Source organism: Somniosus microcephalus, chromosome 5 (assembly GCF_052327205.1).
Source record: "Somniosus microcephalus isolate GS21.2 chromosome 5, FLI_Smic_1.0, whole genome shotgun sequence".
Taxonomy (NCBI): domain Eukaryota; kingdom Metazoa; phylum Chordata; class Chondrichthyes; order Squaliformes; family Somniosidae; genus Somniosus; species Somniosus microcephalus.
The window spans coordinates 250,203,616-250,218,721 of record NC_140991.1 but is presented as its reverse complement, the minus strand read 5'-3'; the positions used below and the strand labels follow the sequence as shown (position 1 = coordinate 250,218,721).

The following is a 15,106-nucleotide window of genomic DNA, read 5'->3' as shown; positions in this document are numbered from 1 at the left end:
GCCAGAGCTCCCTGGATGACGAAAGAGATAGAGAGTAAGATGAAGCAGAAAAAGAGCACATATGACAGATGTCAGGTTGCGAATACAAGTGAGAATCAGGCTAAATATAGAAAGTTCAGAGGGGAAGTGAAAAGAAAATAAGAGGGCAAAGAGAGTGTATGAGAATAGATTGGCAGCTAACATAAAAGGGAATTCAAAAGTCTTCTATAGGCATATAAATAGTAAACGAGTAGTAAGAGGAGGGGTGAGGCCGATTAGGGACCAAAAAGGAGACCTACGCATGGAGGCAGAGGGCACTGCTGAGGTACTAAATGAGTACTTGGAAGTATAGTGAAGAGGATAGTAATAGACTTCAAGAAGACATAGACAGGCTGGTGAAATGGGTGGATACGTGGCAGATGAAATTTAACGCAGAAAAGTGCGAAGTGATACATTTTGGTCGGAAGAATGAGAAGTGATATAAACTAGGGAGTGCATGAACAAAGTGACCTGGGGGTATATGTGCACAAATTGTTGAAGGTGGCAGGGCAGGTTGAGAAGGTGGTTAAAAAAGCATACGGGATACTGGGCTTCATTAATAGAGGCGTAGCGTACAAAAGCAAGGAAGTTATGATGAACCTTTATAAAACACTGGTTCGGGCTCAACTGGAGTATTGTGTCCAATTCTGGACACCGCACTTTAGGAAGGATGTGAAGGTCTTGGAGAGGGTGTAGTAAAGATTTACAAGAATGATTCCAGGGATGAGGGACTTCAGTTACGTGGATAGACTAGAGAAGCTGGGTTTGTTCTCCTTAGAGCAGAGATGATTGAGAGGAGATTTGATAGAAGTATTCAAATTATGAGGGGTCTAGACAGAGTAGATAGAGAGAAACTGTTCCCATTGGCAGAAGGGTCAAGAACCAAAGGACACAGATTTAAGGTGATTGGCAAAAGAACCAAAGGCGACATGAGGAAAAACTTTTTTACACTGCGAGTGGTTCGGATCTGGAATGCACTGCCTGAAAGGGTGGTGGAGGCAAACTCAATCGTGGCTTTCAAAAGGGATTTGGATAAGTACCTAAACGAAAGTTTTTTGCAGGGCTACAGGGAAAGGGCGGGGGAGTGGGAATAGCTGAAGTGCTGTTGCAGAGAGCCGGCACGGGCTCGACGGACCGATTGGCCTCCTTCTGTGCTGTAACCATTGTATGATTCTATTTTTTTTACAAGTATCCTTAAAAAAATTATACCCTCAAATTAGACTTTGCAACCTAAAGTAATTAGCTGGTATAAATAATTCCACCTGTGAATTTTCCCCCCTAACCATTCGAAAACCAACATTCACCTGATCTCAATGTTCTACACATCTAAAACAGTGAACAAAGGTTAATGAGCATGGTTACACCAGCTGCATGGGGCCATGTCACGCTTGTTAGTTCATTATAACATGCACAACTCATTCAGCTTTTAAGTATTGCATTCTAATATGTGCTATAATACTCACATGTTTAAACACTAGTACTTGTATTCGTCTCTCTTTCTTCGTTCTCTTCTGTTACCTGTAAATAGGCAACTAAAGGGAGAAACAGTACTGCTTAACTTATTTGCCTATTTACAAATAACAAAGGAGGAAGAGGGAAAGAAGAAATATATTGCCAGTTATGAGTGATTTTTAAATGCATATTCATATTGATGTCACATAAATGCTGATTAATACAGGGTGTCAGCCTTTGCTCAGTGGTAGCACTCTTGCCTCTGAGTCAGTGGGCTCAAATTTCCAAGCCCCGTGGAGGCGGGAGTGGTGGGAAAATTGCACAATCGGGGGGCACAAACCCATCCCGCCCCCAACCCGCCTCCGTGCCAATGTCCCAGGAGGCGGGTATCCGACCTGTGCTGGGAGCTGCCTCCCCGAGGCGGGAAGGGGATTAGTGCCAATTAGCTGCCTGCTAACAGGTAGTTAACCGGCAGTTTTTTGCCTAATCCCTATTTTTAGCCCTGAAGTGTTGGCTTCCCGACAGCTCCGAACCACGCCAAGTTAGTGAGGCGGACCACTGGTCTGCAGGGGTTGGAGGGGTCGAGATGTCCGTTGTGCAGGTAAGTGATGATTGCATGTGTGCAGAGGTAAGTGTGTGAGGTGTGTGTAAAGTGTTTTCATAAGTTTTACTTACCTTTACTTTCTCCTGCAGGCTTCCTTCCTTTGGGTCTTGGGAGTCCCTCATCTCACCGGCACAGAAAGCAGAATGGCCGCTGAAATGTCAAAATCTGCAGCATTCTGCTTTCTGGTCTGGAGAGATCTCTAACTGAGTCTGAGTGGAAGGACTCAAATTAGAAGACAGATTGTCAGTGTTTGACAGCTTCACAGAGCTGTCAAATGCTGATTTTTCATCTGTCAAAAGCTCTTGAGACGGGACTACAACCCAAAAAGTGGGAGTCCCGCCTCCATCACGTCCCCATTGACAAAATCCAGCCCAGTAGGTCAAGATTTCAAGCCCCCCTCCAGAAACTTGAGCACATAATCTAGGCTGACACATCAGTGCAGTACTTGTGGGAGTGCTGCACTGCTGGAGGGATGAGGTGTTAAATCGTGGTCCCATCTGCCCACCCGGGTAAATATAACAGATTCCATGATACTATTAGAAGCAGCGCAGGAGGATTCTCCCAGTGTCCTGCCCAGCATTTATTCCATAACCAGCATCACTAAAACAGATAATCTGGTAATTTATCTAATTGCTATTTGTGGAGCCTTGTTGTGCACAAATTGGCTGAAGTGTTTCCCTTCATTAAAACAGTGACTACACTTTAAAGTACTCCATTATCTGTGAAGCACTTTGGAACACCCCAAAGTTATGAAAGGCGCTGCATAAATGCAAGTTCGTTCATTCTTTGTGTGTTTCTGTGTGTTGTAAGATATATTTGAGGCCTGATTAAAACCCCTGGTGCCATTTTGCTTAACTATACCTTGTTTGTTGCAGTGATGATTGAAATAAGTACTGATATTCTCAAATTTGACTGGGTTTTTAGGGCACCAATTTGTTTTTATTTTCTGCCATTTTTTGACTCTTAAAATAAAACCTGTAAATACTCAAAACAATGGGTTATAAAATTGGAATGTTAAAAACCTACATTAATTATCCCTATAAGTAGGTTACACACTTGACATTAGTCTTTGCTATCTCTTTAGAAGATGTGCTGAGCATTTTTGTCTATTATTCAGTTTGGTAGTCTTATTGCTTTAGGACCTGTTTCTTGCAGAAGCTGTGTGAGTTAAGGAACTGAGCAGGTTTCATGTCCATAACCAGCATAATGTCGTTCTTGTGTGCCGGGGTTTTGTCATTTCCAGGAGTTGAAATGCATCTTTAATTTTTTTATTATTAGTTAAGACCAGGGTATTGGTGCTGTAGAATGGATATTTACCAACCAGAGTTGGCATCAAGTGCTGTCAGAACAGATATAGAAGCAGCTAGATGCAAAGTAGAACTTCTTCAACTCCGCTGCAATGTACTATGTGACACTTCCAATTCACATCAGCCATCCTTGTGGTTTTCCTGACCAAAAGTGCTTTAGTACCAAATGGGGGATAGTTTGTGTTCTGCACCAGCACACACTTCAAGTAGCGAGAGTGTTTCAGAAAGGTGATTAAGCTGCTGTTGACAACTGCAAACCCATTAATATTCATTCGATAATGTGTAAAATAATAGAATTGATTTTTCAGGTGTAAACCAGGTTTATGTCAATAATCATGTAGCAAACAGCAGTTAACGCAGATTCAGAAGGGGAAAATTTTACCTGGTCAACCTTCTTCATCTTTTTTGATGAAGTGGATTGTGGAAAGCCCTATGACATAGTGTACCTAAACTTCCAAAAATCACTTGTCAAAATGCCACACAAAAAAGCTAATAGTTAAGCTCAGAGCTGTGGTTTTTCAGAGTAAATCTTGGGAATGGAGAAGAAATTGACTGAAGGGTAGGAAAGGACTGAATGCAAATTGGTCAAACTAGGAGGAGCAGTTGATTCAATGAACAAAGTGAACAAAGTAAATAGGCAGATAAAATTTAATGCATCAGGTGTAAAGTAACACACATCGGAAGAAAAAATGGGTAACACACTTAGTATGTGAATGGTGTTGAAATAGCTAAGCATGAATTTGAAAGAGATCTAGGAGTACATCAATAAGCTCCCAAAGTGGCAACAAAAACACCTAATCAACACAAGATGACCATAGCAAATGCATGGAATTGTGACAAAGAACGACAATAAATTAGATTAGTGCCTTGGCACAGAAATGGTGGGCTGAATGTTAAAATCTGAACCTTTACAGAATGGAGAGTTACCTTCTGAACCGATTGTCAAGAACACTCTTCATCCTCTCTCTCTTTCGCTCTCTCCTGCCAACCAGAAAAGATGGCATGCTTGTCCTCTAGACCTGAATTTTAAGTCAAGAAACACATCTATTTCCAACTTGCCGCAATTTTACCCATGTTGATATTTGTCTTGTACTTTATAAAGTGTCAATAATATTTATACAATCTTGATTTTGAAACTTGCACTGTGATTTATTGGAAATATTTACTAAAATTAAATTTGTTTTTATTTTCAGACAAAATTCAAGAAGCACAAAAAGAATTGCAGGTTCCTGAAGGTACCCAGAAAAATTTACAACTTCTTGAAGAAACAAAAAAAGGTTGGTTTTAAGTTCAGTATGTACTGTGCAATTAAGACAATTTGGTATGATTTCTTAAAATAAGGTCATCTCCAGCATCTGAATATTCAACATTTAATTGCCCTCTTTTGAACTTTTCTGTTAAAGGGAATGAAAAGGAAAGCATTTTTACGACCATCAGACAGGGGAAGGAGAAAACACAAGTGGTGTGTTTTATCATCCTTAATGTTCAGGTCTTCATGGCTCATAATCGGTGCTCAACACGAGACTTATATCAAGTTCTCTTTCTTCATCAGCATCTGTTGCTTCAATAACCTTGTGTCTATTAGAAATTTGACACGATATAGCCATGCTGGTGGAGCAGTTTTAGCAAGGTATACAGCTGGTCTCCAGAGGAACATTTTATGTGTACACAGAGTATTGGTTTCAAGAAGGGGTTATTGAGCCAGAATCGAGTCTTCAGTAGACTGAAACAAGACTAACTTAGCTTTCAGTCTGTATTGGGGATGCAAAAATGTTTAGACCAACTATATCATCCATAAAGCTCTTGCTATTTAAGAGACAATTCATTCACCTCCACAAATGGTTGTTTGCGTAACACTGGGCCGAAATTTGCTGGAGCAGGGCATCTGGGACCTTGCTGAACAGGGACAAACAGTGTATTTCCTTAACCAATGGGATTTAAGAATTGAGAAATAAACAGAGGAAGGACAGAGAAGGAGTGTAAGTTAGAATGGGTGAATTCAATATCAAATCAGGTACAGAAAGAGAAATAAAGAGAGGAAAATAAAGTTTGGATTAAGAGAGATGGTAAAAAGAGACAAAGGAAAAATTAGAAAATAAATTTAAAATACGACATTTTTAAAATGTGCAACAACAATTCACGACCTGAACGAATGAGACTCCACACTTTTAATTGTTCACTTTGCTGGGCCAGAAAGGTTGATTGGCAGTCATTAACAATTATCTCGTCATTAAAAGGGTACTTGCGCTATTAATTATTAGAGTCAACTTTCTGTGGCGTGATTAATGGGCAATTAATGTGCAAATGCAGCAACTTCATGAAACTCACGGGAAGCTTAAGGACAAGGTGCCGTTTTCACAAAGCTAATGGTGGAGTGGCGCAAATCGTCCATCAATTTGTGGAAATTCGCAATTCATTGGGTATTTCTTCCTTGCCACAAATTGCTAGGCAATTTTTCACAATAACGCTTCTGTCATTCAGGTGCCGTTAATTTTTCAAAACTTCCGACCCATTGGCCGGAATTTTCTGAGGTTCGTACAGGCGTGATCGGAGGCAGGTCGGGTGAGAAATTTGAAATAAATTGGAGCGGATTGGGAACCCGCAGTCATCCTGCCTCCATGCGCCTTTCCCTCAGGCGCGTTTGCCGGTGCAGCAGCGATCCGAATGGCAGAGGCGGGTGACCTAATTTAAATGATTATCAGCTTGTTATCAGACCCTTAAGCTCCTTTTTCAGCTTACCTTTCGAATTTCCCTGGCTGTCCATGGGATTCACACAGCTCGGGAACCACGTCTGTCAACCTGAGGTGGAAGTTGAGTGGCCATTGATCCAGCTGATTAGTTGACAGCATAAAATGTAGGATAAAAGCTCTCACCTCACAGCTGATCACTTTCCTCCTGCAGAAGCTGTTGCTGACTGCGTTCCCAGCATAGATTTAGCTTTCTAAAGGCTGCAAGTATTTCCAGCAAAGTCGCCATCCAGTCTATCACACTATCACACCATTGACAGATTGCTTCTGTCATCTCTGCTTGACCTACCTATTCCATCAGCAGGGGCGCCGTTTATACTTTTATACTGTCTCACTTTGGTCCTAAGAATTGGACCACGACGAGCCCCAACACTAGCAGCATCAGGCACACCAGCAGCACCAACAACAACACCACCAACCTTCTCCTCAACCACTTAATGCTACACAGGACAGAAGGCATCAGTGCAGGGCTGCACCGCGCCGGAGGCTACACCCCCAACACAGTATACAGGCACAGGATGAGCTTCCTCAACATGACGGAGCAGCAGTGCCAAAGGAGGCTCAGGCTATCGCGCCAGGTCATCGCAGACATTTGCAGATTGCTGGAGCAAGACCTGCAGCCCAGAGGAATGGGTGGACGCCCCTTAACAGTGGCTGTCAAAGTCACCAGCGCCCTCAACTTCTTCGCCTCAGGCCCCTTCCAGGTATCTGCAGCAGACTTTTGCGTCATCTCACAGTTGGTCGCCCACAGATGCATCACCCAGGTGACCGATGCCCTCTTTGACAAGTCAGCCAATTATATCAACTTTGCCACAGATGAAGCCAGTGTTACCGAGTGGGTGTTTGGCTTTGCCACTCTGGCTGGCTTCCCTCGGGTGCAGGGCGACATCGACTGCACACGTGGCCATCACGGCACCCCATCATCACCCAAGGAGTCTTTGTCAACCACAAGGGCTTCCACTCCCTCAATGTGCAGCTGGTCTGCAACCATAGGAAGATAATCATGCATGTGTGTGCCAAATTCTCTGGCAGCTGCCATGACTCTTTTGTCCTTCGCCAGTCCACCCTCCCTCAGCTCTTCGCTCTTCCAAATAGACTTTCCGGCTGTCTGCTTGGAGACAAGGGGGGAAAAATTCGGTTGCTTTGCGCCTCCCGTTAGCGCCGAAAGAGCGCGCTAATGGGGCGCAAAGCAACTAGCGCCCGGGCATGGCGATGTTTGCGCCGCTCGCGAAATTGACCAGACATTTTGCGATGGCGCTAAACACACCCGCAGATCGTGACGTCAGTCGAGCGTGCAACGCCCCGGTAGTGCCCCGAACCGGATATTGAGTGGCGCCCCCTGCCTTACCGCCTGCCGCTAGCAACAACAGGTTGAGGGGAGCGTTTTGCAGTCGGGAAGGGACTGGGGGAGCGCTATTTAAAGGCGACCGCTTCCTGCCTTTTTTTATCAGCGGCATTTATGCACCACGCATTCTGAGAGAGAGAGAGAGAGAGACTTCTGGAGAGATTCAACGCATGTGTGAAAGAGTTTTTGGTACTGAGCAGCACTTTGCAGGTTCATTTTGATTTGACCTTCCTTGCATCAATTTAGAAGAGACTACGGGGGTCGCACTCTGAGCTCTTTCCCTGGGCCTCTCCATTGCTCTTTCCTGCAGATTTGATGTACAGGTCTCTCCAGGCCAAGATTCAAAGCTGCAATGAGCAGGGTGTGGATGGAGAGCAAGATCGACCCTCCCCTTTAAGAACTGGCTGGCGCCAGTGTGCCTGTGTTCCATTGCTAACTGTCTTACCTGAGTTTCGCCAGCGCTCTGAGTTAGCGCCTCGCTCCTCAGCGTTAGCGCCTTGAGAGGTGTGTAGCGCCTGATTTAGCGCTCCAATCACCTCCAGGGGCGATAGAAGCCAAGTTTGCAGTCGGACGCGAACCTGCTCAGTTCGCTGCAGCAACTGCTTAGACACTCTTGGCAGACGTCCGCTGGGTTTTGGAGCCTCTGATGGCCCCGCCAAAGTTGGCTCCCCCTGCAACTATGCAGGGGCAGACTCGGCCATCGCTGTCCGAGGAGGCATCTGGGACTCTGACTGAGAGGGTGGCAATGGGGGAGAAATGCAAACACTTTGAGAGGAGCCCCCATTTCCATGTCCCCTCTCACCATCATCCCTCTCACGGGCCACCCGCACTTCCCTGCTAGCAAGGAGCTGGAGCGCATCTTGCTGCACATCAGTGGGGCCATGAAGACCCACGTCTACACTGACATCCCTCCTAGAGAGGAGGTCTATGAGCCTCTGCCATCTATTCTCCGTAGATAGCATGTGCTCATGTGAGTGGCGCATTAGTTGCTCCATGCAGGCGGCCATCCTTTCCATGGAAGAGCCTACAGTCGCCATCGCCTGCGACCCGGTGGTGCTCATGTTGGAGATGGACCCCTCCATTCTCTGAATATTTGCAGACATCGCGGTCGCAAAACCTGCCAAAGCCTCCTGCACTTCTTCCTGCACTTCCAGGATCGCCCTCTTTCTGGGTGGCCCCCAAGGCTCAGCGTCTGCATGCAGCTGAGCAGAGCTGGGAGGGTCCTGCGCCCTCTGGCGAGGAGTCTCCACTGCTATCCCAGTCTCCACTGCTATCCCTGTCTCCACCATCTCCTCTTGTTCACTTGAGACTTGTGAGACACCAGGTGACAACACTACTCTATGTCGCGTGGGACCCACGAGCTGTGCATATCTGCGCTGGTGCTGGGTGCGCTTATGTCAGGTGACAGTGTGCCCTCAGAGGCTGAAGGCTCCTCTGAGGAGTTGTCTTCCTCTTCCTCCTGGTCAGTGGTGGGGGGGCTCTTAATGGACCTGTGGGAGAGTGAAGAGATGAGTTAGATATGTCATATGAAGAATGGGTACTGATACCATTATGCACATATGACCATTCACTGGCTGCTGACATCAGTCCCCGTATGAGTGACTGATGTATGCCATGTAGCTGTATGATATGTAATTCTGTCACCAGGTTGCTGAGCTGTCCCCCTCTCTCCGTCTACCACCTCCAGCTGGTCAGTGACTCCCGATACTTCTAATGCAGCCTCCTCTGCTGTTGTGAGGGTGGCAAATGATGGAGGACCACTTCCAGTTCTCTCCCTCTTATTGTGAGCTCTCTTTTCCTGCAAGGAGGGAAAGAAGAGAAGGTTGAGTGAGAGTGATAGAATGAGTGTAAGGAATGGATAGGTTACATCTTTAGAGGGAGACTATGATTGAGTGGGGTTGCAATGCCAAGTGGCTTCCTTGTGTGTTAGTTGGTATGATTGCATTAGGATGAGGGTGAACGTGAAGGGTGGCTAGTAAGATGAGGATGTGATAATGTAGATAGAGAAAGGGATGGGTGGACGTGCAATGTATGTTTGTGTGAGGAAGGATGTGCAGGAGCAGGGTTGGGAAGGCAGAGTGATGGGGATGTGATGAGAGGCACAGCAGGATGAAGTTGATTGTGGCTTTGTACTCCCCTTTCCTGATCTAATGAGATCATTGAAGCATTGGGGAACTGAGAGTCTAATGAGGGTCTGGAACGTAACGTAATTAATATAAGTAGAGGAAAAAGTACTAGAGAAACTAATGGGACTAAAAGCTGACAAATCCCCTGGACCTGACGGCTTACATCCTAGGGTTCTAAAAGAGGTGGCTGAAGAGATAATGGATGCATTGGTTTTGATCTTCCAAAATTCCCTAGATTCCAGAATGGTCCCAGTGGATTGGAAAGTCGCAAATGTAACACCGCTACTCAAGAAAGGAGAGAGAAAACAGAGAATCACAGGCCAGTTAGCCTGATATCAGTCATTGGGAAAATGCTGGAATCCATTGTTAAGGAAGTGGTATCAGAGCATTTAGAAAATCATAACATGGTTAGGCAGAGTCAACATGGTTTTATGAAAGGGAAATTGTGTTTGACAAATGTATTAAGAGTTTTTTGAGAATGTAACTAGCAGGGTAGGTAAAGGGGAACCAGTGGATGTATTTGGATTTCCAAAAGGCATTCGATAAGGTGCCACATAAAAGGTTATTACACAAGATTAGGGCTCATGGGGTTGGGGGTAATATAGTAGAATGGATAGAGGATTGGTTAATGGACAGAAAACAGAGTAGGGATAAACGGGTCATTTTCCGGCTGGCAGGCTGTAACTAATGGGGTGCCGCAAGGATCAGCGTTGGGGCCTCGGCTATTTGCAATCTATATTAATGACCTAGATGAAGGGACCGAGTGTAATGTATCCAAGTTTGCTGACGATACAAAGCTAGGTGGGACAATAAGCTGAGGAGAACATTAAGGCCATGATTTTGCCGGCGCTCAGAGGGCGGGTTTGGAGGCAGGTCAGGGGTGAAAATCTAAATGATTGACGGCGGGTTGCGAACCCACCTCCCTGCAACTTTGCAAAGTCCTGATCAGACCCGACACCAAGTGGCGGGAGAGGCACTTAAGGCAGTTAATAATAATTCTAATAAGTCTAAGAGCGTTAAAAAAACAAGCCTGAAGGCTTTGTGTCTTAATGCGAGGAGCATTCGTAATAAGGTGGATGAATTAGCTGCGCAAATAGAGGTAAACGAATATGATTTGATTGGGATTGTGGAAACATGGCTCCAGGGTGGCCAAGGGTGGGAACTCAACATCCAGGGGTATTCAATATTCAGGAAAGATAGGCAAAAAGGAAAGGGAGGTGGGGTAGCATTGCTGGTTAAAGAAGGGATTAACACAATTGTAAGGAAGGATATTAGCTCTGATGATGTGGAATCTGTATGGGTAGAACTGAGAAATACCATGGGGCAGAAAACGTTAGTGGGAGTGGTATATAGACCTCCAAACAGTAATGCGGAGGTTGGGGATGGCATTAAAAGGGAAATTAGAGAAGCGTGCAATAAGGGCACAGCAGTCATCATGGGTGACTTTAATCTACATATAGATTGGGCTAACCAAATTAGTAACAATACTGTGGAGGAGGAATTCCTGGAGTGTTTACGGGATGGTTTCCTGGACCAATATGTCGAGGCCATCTTAGACTGGGTATTATGTAACGAGAAAGGATTAATTAGCAATCTTGTTGTATGAGGCCCCTTGGGTCGGAGCGATCATATTATGATCGAATTCTTCATTAATATGGAGAATGAAGTAGTTGATTCAGAGACTAGGGTCCTGAATTTAAATAAAGGAAACTACGATGGTCTGAGGCGCGAGTTGGGTAGGATTGATTGGGGAATGTCACTGAAAGGGTTGACGGTGAATAGGCAAAGGCAAACATTCAAAGACAGCATGGATGAACTACAGAATTTGTTCATCCCAGTTTGGCATAAAAATAAAACAAAAAAGGTGACTCAACCGTGGCTAACAAGGGAAATTAGGGATAGCATAAGATCCAAGGAGAGGACATATAAATTGGCCAGAAAAAGCAGTAAACCTGAGGATTGGGAACAGTTTAGGATTCAACAAAGGAGGACAAAGGGATTAATTAAGAAAGGGAAAATAGAATATGAAAACCTAAAAACTGACTGTAAAAGCTTTTATAGATATGTGAAGAGAAAAAGATTGGTGAAGTCAAGCGTAGGTCCCGTGCAGTCAGAATCAGGGGAATTTATAATGGGGAACAAAGAAATGGCAGACCAATTAAATGCATATTTTAGTTCTGTCTTCACAAAGGAGGACACAAATAACCTCCCAGAGATGTCGGGGAACATAGGGTCTGATGAAAGGGAGGAACTGAAAGAAATCAGTATTTGTAGGGAAATGGTGTTAGGGAAATTGATGGGATTGAAGGCCGATAAATCCCCAGGGCCTGATAATCTACATCCTAGGTTACTTAAGGAAGTGGCCCTAGAAATAGTAGATGCATTGCTGATCATCCTCCAACATTCGATGGAATCTGGAACAGTACCCATGGATTGGAGGGTAGCTAACGTTACCCCACTATTCAAAAAAGGTGGTAGAGAGAAAACGGGGAATTACAGACCGGTAAGCCTGACATCGGTAGTGGGGAAAATGCTAGAATCCATTATAAAAGATGTAATAGCAGAGCACTTGGAAGACAGTGACAGGATCGGACAAAGTGAACATGGATTTACAAAAGGTAAATCGTGCTTGACTACTGGAATTTTTTTAGGATGTAACTGGTAAAATAGATAAGGGAGAACCAGTGGATGTGGTGTATTTGGACTTTCAGAAGGCTTTCGATAAGGTCCCGCATAAGAGATTAGCGTGTAAAGTTAAGGCACATGGGATTGGGGGCAAGGTATTGTCTTGGATAGAGAACTGGTTGGCAGACAGAAAGCAAAGAGTTGGAATAAACGAGTCTTTTTCCGAGTGGCAGGCAGTGACTAGTGGGGTACCGCAGGGATCGGTCCTTGGACCCCAGCTATTCACAATATATATTAATGATCTAGACAAGGTAACTAGAAGTAATATCTCCAAATTTGCAGACGACACAAAGCTGGGTGGGCGTGTGTGCTGTGAGGAGGATGCCGAGAAACTACAGGATGATTTGGACAGGTTGTGTGATTGGGCAGAAGCATGGCAGATGCAATATAACGTGGATAAATGTGAGGTTATCCACTTTGGTGGCAAAAACATGAAGGCAGATTATTATCTGAATGGCAATAGATTGGGAGAAGGGGAAGTGCAATGAGACCTGGGTGTCCTTGTGCACCAGTCGCTGAAGGTAAGCATGCAGGTGCAGCAGGCGGTTAAGAAAGCAAATGGTATGTTGGCCTTCGTAGCGAGTGGGTTTGAGTACGGGAACAAGGATGTCTTGCTGCAGTTGTACAGGGCTTTGGTGAGACCACACCTTGAGTATTGTGTGCAGTTTTGGTCGCATTATCTGAGGAAGGATGTTCTTGCCATGGAGGGAGTTCAGCGAAGATTCACCAGGCTGATACCTGGGATGGCAGGAATGACTTATGAGGAGAGATTGGGACAATTGGGCTTGTACTTGTTGGAGTTCAGAAGAATGAGAGGGGATCTCATTGAAACTTATAAAATTCTGACAGGACTGGACAGACTAGATGCAGGAAGAATGTTCCCGATGGTTGGGGGAGTCCAGAACCAGGGGTCACAGTCTAAGGATAAGGGGTAGGCCATTTAGGACAGAAATGAGGAGGAATTTCATCACCCAGAGAGTGGTGAACCTGTGGAATTCTCTACCACAGAAGGCAGTAGAGGCCAATACATTAAATATATTCAAGAAGGAGTTGGATATATTTCTTAAGGCTAAAGGGATCAAGGGGTATGGGGAGAAAGCAGGGACCGGGTACTGAATTTGGATGATCAGCCATGATTGCATTGAATGGCTGAGCAGGCTCGATGGGCCGAATGGCCTACTCGTGCTCCCAACTTCTATGTTTCTATGTTAACAGTTGAGAACTTTTTTCACCCAGAGGGTGGTGGGGGTCTGGAACTCACTGCCTGAAAGGGCGGTAGAGGCAGAAACGCTCGTCACATTTAAAAAGTCCTTGGTAAGCACTTGAAGTGCCATAACCTGCAAGGCTATGGACCAAAAGCTGGAAAGTGGGATTAGGCTGGATTGCTCTTTTTTGACTGGCGCGGACATGATGGGCCGAATGGCCTCCTTCTGTGCTGTAAATTTCTATGATTCTATTCTAAGTCTGCATCCCTTGGACTTAGGACCTAATTAGGTCCCTTGGACCTAATTTATCCTTATGTGGATCGGTGTCAAATATTTTGCCTTAAAATACTACTGTGCAGCACCGTGGGATGTTTTACTACATTAAAGGCACTATATAAATACAAGTTGTCGTTGTTACAGGAGCAGAGATGAGGGTTATATCAGGGGGAATGACTACGGTGAGAGAGTGTAATGACAAGGGCATCAAAGGTGATGGCGAGGGTGTGACTTAGTAAGTAAGTAGCTGCCGAGATGTCATGGAGAATAGTAGGCCAAAGGCTAGGCAGTTGGGAATTAGAAAGTGCAGTGATAAGGGACTTTGAGAGTTTTTTTCCAGGGGACCAGATCTACTCTGACTCTCCTTCCTTTTGAGGTGTGAGGCCTGATTTTATGAATGCGCACTCCTGACAGGGGGGCTCAACTGCCAGGAGCACATATTCAGAAATCGTTGGCATAGCTCTATGATTTTCCGCCAATTAAAGTGAGTGGACAGAAAAATATAGGGAATGCACACCTGAACTCTTGATATATGCTCCCAGCAGGCAAGGCTCTCTGGCAGGAGTGTAATTCCATAGAATGGTGACCCAAGGTGTCAGAGTTATTGATATAGTAACTTAGTATTCATTCGCTGGATGGAAAGAAAGATTTATTATGGGCTATATTCATATCTGATCATCTTATTCAGTTGTTATTCTCATTATGAATAACAACTATATTTTCTCCACATGAAAAATTACACGATTGGGTTAATAGCAGTCATTTTAATAGGTAGTTTCTGCTTGTTCAGGAAAGTAAGAATTCTGTTAACAGGACAATAGAGAAGTATTCATCTCCATCCCCACAACAACCGTGATTTAAGAAAAATGTCTTCTATCCGAGAGGAAATGGTCCTCAATTTTCGAGTGGGAAAAAATACCAACTGGACACATGGGATGTTCAGCCTTCCTTCAGAAAGTAGTCACTTAGGTAGCATGTGGTCCTGGCTCACATCAAAGCCAGTGTTCCCGCCTCTCTTGACCAACACCAGTTTGCCTATCGTGCAAACAGATCAACGGAGGATGCAATCACAACTGCTCTACACTCTGCACTGAATCACTTAGATGGTAAAGAGACCTACAGCAGAATGCTGTTCATAGACTACAGCTCAGCATTCAACACTATCGTCCCCAATAAGCTGGCCACCAAACTCCACACTCTTGGCCTGAACACTTCCCTCTGCAACTGGACCCTGGACTTCCTAACAAACAGACCCCAGTCTGTCAAATTAGGTAACCACACCTTCCCCCCCCCCCCCCCCGACCCTGAACACGGGGGCCCCACAAGGATGTGTGCTGAGCC

General features: G+C 44.9%; 1 protein-coding gene across 1 annotated transcript in view; it reads left to right on the top strand.

Moving 5' to 3' along the window:
* The first annotated feature begins 3,379 nt into the window (after nt 1-3,379).
* hivep1 (HIVEP zinc finger 1) overlaps nt 3,380-15,106 on the top strand; it is a 130,103-nt gene continuing 118,376 nt past the window's right edge. Inside the window, exons 1-2 of the mRNA XM_085989388.1 lie at nt 3,380-3,482; nt 4,575-4,658. Coding sequence (XP_085845514.1) covers nt 3,380-3,482; nt 4,575-4,658 — 187 coding nt within the window. The remainder of the gene's footprint in view (nt 3,483-4,574; nt 4,659-15,106) is intronic.